At 53.2% G+C, this 6,729-nt stretch overlaps 1 protein-coding gene across 1 annotated transcript; it reads right to left on the bottom strand.

Annotated features, from left to right (window-relative positions):
- Positions 1–251: 251 nt before the first annotated feature.
- Positions 252–4,636, bottom strand: LOC119465091 (uncharacterized protein K02A2.6-like). Its single transcript, XM_037725893.2, has 2 exons — positions 4,242–4,636; positions 252–1,213 (listed from the first exon to the last, which is right to left on the bottom strand). Exons 1-2 carry the CDS (start codon positions 4,247–4,249, stop codon positions 427–429), a joined length of 795 nt encoding a protein of 264 aa, XP_037581821.2. The 5' UTR covers positions 4,250–4,636; the 3' UTR covers positions 252–426.
- Positions 4,637–6,729: the final 2,093 nt, after the last annotated feature.

Here is a 6,729-nt window from a genome sequence, read left to right as displayed (position 1 = left end):
CTTTTATACTTCTACCTACTCGTTTCCTAGAAATGGACAATGAATAAACGGAAGGAGCGGACACCTCAGAAGCGGCGGTGGTGGGTTCGCCCGGCTTTGCAAAAGCGCGAGATGTTGTGTCACGCCAAGGCTTCGTTGCCGCACCTCCGGTCGCGGGACGTTGAACACCATAGCGAGTATTGCTGAGACGTTTTTGTCGTGTTTTCGTCGGGGGAGGGGGGGAGGTGGAACCGCAGACGAAGGAAAAGGCGTAAGCACAACCAAACGTGGTTTATTCCATGACGTCTCGTCGCGGAATGCAGCCCGGTGGCCACATGACTGGGTTGATATAACAAGCGATCACGATAGTCGCGCCGCCGCTATCGCTCTAGCGGCGATGATAACACAACACACCTCCCTTTTATTTTAGAGTGTGCACTTGTATCCTTATACAATAGTTAAAGAACGGGCTTCGTATCGCTCGGGTGGACGGCGTTGTCTTGACGGGTAGCGCCTTTGCGGAGCTGGTGTCTCTGATGGAGGAGCGGGCGCTGGAGGGACAGACTCCACGGGCACCGGCTCTTCTAACGTTGGCTGGTCACCAGTGTGGCTTTGAGGGAAGGCCAGGAACCCCTCCGTGAAGTCTGAGTCGGATGCCCTTGGTGTCACCTTAGGGCCTGCGCCAGCCAGCAGCTGGTCGAGATGTCGACCCCAGATGAACTTGCCTCGGGGGGTGGTTACCATGACTTTGTAAGAGACTGGTCCAGTCCTCTTCAGAACGGTTCCACGAACCCACTTCGTCGAGCCTCTGTAATTGCGAACTAGAACACTGTCATTAACACAAAAACAGTCTCTGTTGCTCCTCCGCTCCTGCATTTGGGTGAACTGACTGTGCATCACCTTCCCCTCCACTGTAGGCTTCATTGCATCTAGCCTGGTGCGCAATCTTCTACCCATTAACAGGTTGGCTGGAGCTTCAGCAGTCGTAGGGCGAGGCGTATTTCGGTACGCCAATAAGAAGTTGTGAAGTGTTTCTTCGACAGACTCACCGGGAGGCGACTTGCGTAGAGCAGACTTCAACGTTTGCACGAAACGCTCTGCCAGACCATTTGTGCTTGGGTGATAAGGGGCGCTCACGACATGTCTGGCCCCGACGTCCCGCATAAACGCCTTGAACTCTTCGGACACCAGTTGTGGTCCATTGTCGGACACCACTGTCTCCGGCACTCCGAATCTGCAGAAAAGTTCACGCAAGCAGGCAACAGTACGCTCGGACGTTGTGCTTCGCATAACGAACACTTCCGGCCACTTCGAGTGCGCATCAACAACCACTAAAAATATAGTTCCTCGGAAGGGTCCCGCGAAGTCCAAGTAAATTCGCCTCCATGGTGCGGTCGGCCATGCCCAGGGATGCAGTGGTGCCTTAAATGGATCATTCCGTTGTTCCTGGTAGGCTTGGCAGCTTCGTACCTTTGTCTCTAAGTCTGCATCAATTGACGGCCACCAAACATAGCTGCGAGCCAGCTCCTTGCTCCGGACAATGCCGGGATGACCTAGGTGCAGTTCGTCGAGCACGGATTCCCTAAGAGGGGACGGAATAACAACCCTCAGGCCATACATGAGGCACCCTTGATGCACGCTGATCTGCAAACGTCTGTAGAAAAATGGTTTTAAGCTCGCATCTCGCAAGTACAATGGCCAGCCTATGGTTGTAAGCTGGACCACTTTACTGAGCACCGGATCACGTGCTGTAGCGAGCGCAATCTGTTTGGCGGACACAGGCATAGAGTCCAGACGCAAGGCATAAAACGATTCCTCGCCTTCAGACGTGCCGTCTTCAGGACCCTGGATCGGGAACCTTGAAAAAATCTGCTTCTGCATTGTCACTGGACTTTTTGTACACGAGCGAGTACTTGTAAGCGGACAACGTGACCGCCCATCGCTGTAAGCGTGCTGCTGCACTTGGTGGAATGCCTGTTTTTTGCCCCAGAATTGTTTGTAATGGCTTGTGATCCGTAATCAACGTGAAACATCTTCCATAGATGTAGAAATGAAACTTTTTGACGGCAAAGATAATGGCCAGCGCTTCGTTTTCTAGCTGACTGTACTTTTTTTTCGGCGTCAGTTAATGTGCGCGACGCATAAAACGCAGGCCGAGAGCTTCCATCCTCAGTTACATGAGACAGTACTGCGCCCACACCGTACTGGGAAGCGTCACATGCCACTTGCAAAGGTTTATCTGGGTCGTAGTGCGCCAGGTTCGAGGATGACGCCAACGCATTCTTGATTTCCTCGAACGCCCCTTGACACGATTCATCCCAGAGCCATGGCTGGTCGCGACGCAGCAGTTTGTAAAGTGGGCTCGCCAGAGTAGACAATCGAGGAACAAACTTCCCGTAGTAATTTACGATACCCAGAAACGATTGTAGTTGCTGCTTGCCTGTGTGTGCGGACGCTTTCATCAGTGCTTCTATCTTGTCTGGCGTTGTGCTGACACCTGCTGCACTGATAACATGACCCAGATACTGTAATTCCGTTTGGAAAAACGAACACTTTTCTTTCTTTACACGACCCCCGCGCTCCGTCAACCGCTTCAGAACCGCTTCGAGGTTCGCAAAATGCTCGTCTGACGTCTTGCCGTTGATGAGAACGTCATCCAAATAACAGCTGACGCCTTTCAGGTCTTTCAACATTGTGTCCATAATTCTTTGGAAAATGGAAGGTACTGAAGAAACCCCGAACGGCAGCCTGTTTACGGAAAAAAGTCCTTTATGAGTATTTAGTGTCAAGTACTTCCTTGACTCCGACATTACTACCTGCTGATAGGCTCGATTTAGGTCAATGTTAGAAAATTCTTGGCCCCCTGCGAGCGCTGTGAACAACTCGTCGATTCTCGGAAGTGGATACCGGTCAGTTTCAAGACAAGGGTTTAGGGTGGTCTTATAATCGCCGCATAGTCGTATGCCACCGTCCTTCTTTACTACTGGCACAACCGGTGTGGCGTAGTCACTTGTCACGACTGGTGAAATGACTCCCATGTCTTCCAACTTCTTAAGCTCAGCCTCGACTGCCGGTTGCAATGCAAATGGCACACTTCTTGCCTTCATAAATTTTGGCACGCTACCTTCTTTCAGGGACAATTCCGCTCTTTCTTCTGTAATTGTCCCCAGTTCGTCTTGAAACAAACTCTGGTACCTGTCTAGAAGAGTGCGCAGTCTGGAACATGTGGAATCGTCCCACCTCGGAATAGCGTTGAGCTTGAACATACGGCTCCAGTCGAGTCGGATGGCTTGCAATCATTGTCGACCTAGAAGAGGGGGACCTTTTTCTCTCGTGATGTAAAAAGGCAGCTGGGCCCTCTGCTCTCCGTATTGCACGGCAACGTGAGCAACTCCGACAGGCTGGATGATGGCTCCATCGAACGTCCGCAGCTTCAGCGTCGTTGGCATGACCTTCATTGAGGGAAACATTTGACGAAACTGATCCAAAGACATTATGGACACAGTAGCCCCAGTATCCAGCTCCATTTCCAAGGGTACGTCTTGTACGTGCATTGAAATTTTAATCGGCTCCAGACCAGGCGAAACAATTCCCTTCAAGCTAACAGAAGCTTCAACGGGACTTAACACCTTCATCGCGTTTCGACGCGCTCCCTTCGTCGTTTTCTGCTTGTTAGCTTGGCACACTCTTTGAATGTGCCCCTTCTTATTACATTTGAAACAGATGGCCGCAATGTGCGGGCACATGTTACTTGCATGCTTCGCAGACCCGCAGCGGTAGCAATTTCCTTGAGTCATATCACTTTCCCCAACTGTTCCGACTTTGTGAACGTCTGATACGCTTGATTCCGAAACGTGCACTTCTGCCACGCTCTTTTTCGCCGCTTCCATGGCTAGCGCTCTTTCTACGGCTTTCTGGAAGGTTAGCTTGTTGTCCTCCGTGAATAACACGCGCTGTATATCTTCTCGGTACAGACCGCAGACAAAACGGTCCCGCAGTGACTGACCGAGGGCGGATTCAAATTCGCATGTCTGTGCCAATTTCCGCAACTGCGCAACATATTCTGAGATTGATTCAGTCTCAAGTTGCACTCGTCTGTGAAATTTTGCGCGTTCGCTAATTACCGACGGCTTCGGTGACAAAGGGTCACCAAGAAGTTTCTTTAAAAACTCGAAGCCTTTAGCTGACGGCAATTCCGGCGCGGTCAACGAATTGAGAAGACTGTACGTCTTTGGGCCTATGAGACTCAAAATAACATGTACCTTGTCATCCTCGGGGATACGGTTGACCTGAAGAAACGACGACAAGCGTTCCTCGTACGACGGCCAGTCGCTTGCGGACTCGTCAAAGGGCTCGATGTGCCCCAGTCGACCCACGATTTGCGTCACTGCACCCGCCGCTGCCGGATCTTCCATTGCCATGTCAGTTTGCCGCAGAATTGGTCAGAATCCCATCCTCGTCGCCAATGTCGTGTTTTCGTCGGGGGGGGGGGGGGGGGGGAACCGCAGACGAAGGAAAAGGCGTAAGCACAACCAAACGTGGTTTATTCCATGACGTCTCGTCGCGGAATGCAGCCCGGTGGCCACATGACTGGGTTGATATAACAAGCGATCACGATAGTCGCGCCGCCGCTATCGCTCTAGCGGCGATGATAACACAACAGCTTTAGTACCACTCTTGTCATAGAGCAAGTAGTGGATCTAGATCGCGTCGAGCACCGTCGCAGCCGACACTTTTAGTGCCATGTACAATTTTGCGACCGGATGTTTACATGCTAGTGGAGCTATTGGTCAGGCGGAACGACTTTCCGCCGCGTTTCCACCTCGCCATGGCGAAAAAATCGGTCCGAGACCGATTTTGCTCGCCGCCTGGTTTTCCGCCCGCTTTGCCGCCTAGGCGGGCGGATTTTTCGAAGTTTTTGCCGCTTCTGCCTGCTTCGAGACCAAGTGTGAACGTAGCCTTACGGTCATCACTGCGCGTTGCATAGCGCAGCTTGCAACACCGACACCACGTTCCACCGCGTTCCACCGCGTTCCACCGAGTTGCAATGCCGACAACGCGTTCCAACAGACCTGCCCCGTGAATGCGTCTCTCGCTCTCTCCACTGCGTTGCAATGCCGACAACTCTTTCCAGCAGGCCCGCTCCGTGCACGTCTCTCTTTCTGCGTCTCTGTTTCTCTCGCTCTCATTTCCTTTATCTCTCTCCCGAGCAGAGCGCGCAAAACCTCTTCACCTCGCAGAGCATTGGCACGAGCGCGTGCGAACGCGCCAGCTGTGGACGAAGACTACGACGCTCTAACGCAATCATATGATTCGCATAAATGCATGTTCTGCAAGCGTCAGACGCGAGGGTCAGACGGGACCATTCAGGATCGACTGCAGCAGGCCGTCGACATCGTCACCGCTTACGCACGACAGGGCAGCTTGTCCTGTGCCCCACAAAAGTCCGAGCTTGTTCTCATCCACGCACGTAGCATTACCCCTCCACCCGAAATCACGGTGCACGTGGATGGCATTCCTGTCCCCCAGGTAGACCGTGCTTGCGTTCTTGGACTACACGTTCAGGCGAACGGGAAGGCGAACTACACTGTATCTCTCTTGTCCCGGCAGACCGAACAGACTTTGGCCATGATTCGGCGGGTCTCCAACAGGCGCTCAGGTCTACGGGAACGGGACCTACTGCGCCTGGTGGAGGCCTGTGTGATCAGTCGCATTACTTACCACCTTCCCTTCCACAGACTTACGCAGTCGGAGCACATACGGGTCGACGCGATGCTGCGAAAGGCGACCAAGCTCGCCCACGGCCTCCCACACTACCACGCCCCGAAACGTCTGCTAGCCTTAGGGACGCATAACACTCTCGGTGAGGTATTGGGAGCTCAGTGGACCAGTCAAAAACAACGTCTTTTGCTCACACCCACTGGGCGGCACTTGCTCTCGAGATTGGGACATCCAGTTTTGCACAATTATGATGAGGACATCGCCATCAATATTCCGACTTGGGTCCGTACAGCCTTAAACGTGCACCCACTACCACGAAACATGCTTCCTGAGCATGACGCGGGACGCCAGTGCGCCCGTGTATGGTACCTGATGCGCATGCTCGGTGACATCCCTGAAACAAATACCCTATACACGGATGCTGCTCGGTGCCACGATGGGTATTCCGCGGTAGTGCTGCATGGCACTGAAACATTTATTACGGCCGCCTCCTTGCGGGGTTCTACACCTGGACACGGAGAAGTCCTTGGAGTAGCGCTTGCTGTGCGACACGCTCTCCAGATTCCTGGGAAGGTGTATGTCCTAACCGATTCCCAGCAAGCATGCCGCGCCTTTTTGACGGGACGCGGCTTCTCCAAGGCGGCTCTCCACATCCTACGCCAATCACCAAACACAGACACATTTGCCCCACAACACATCCACTTTCTCTGGACTCCTGGCCATGCCTCACTGCGGGGTAATCACCACGCACACTTGGTTGCTCGGGAAATTACCCTCCGAGCTGCCCGGCATGACGAGGATCGGAGTCCAGATTAGGCGGGCTCCCCACTCACATACAGAGACGTATTAAAATACTATACACGAGCTAGACACACCATGAGTCCGCCGCCGCTGTCGTTCTCGCGAGAGGAAGAGGTGGCATTCCGCCAACTCCGAACACACACATTTCCCAATCTCCTCTCCCTACATAAATTTTACCCTGACCGCTGCGCAGACTCTTGCCCGGGCTGTAGAAGCTCCCCCACGGCG

Source organism: Dermacentor silvarum, chromosome 9, assembly GCF_013339745.2.
Source record: "Dermacentor silvarum isolate Dsil-2018 chromosome 9, BIME_Dsil_1.4, whole genome shotgun sequence".
Classification (NCBI taxonomy): Eukaryota; Metazoa; Arthropoda; class Arachnida; order Ixodida; family Ixodidae; genus Dermacentor; species Dermacentor silvarum.
The sequence above is the reverse complement of the archived record's forward strand: the minus strand, read 5'-3'. Positions and strand labels throughout refer to the sequence as shown.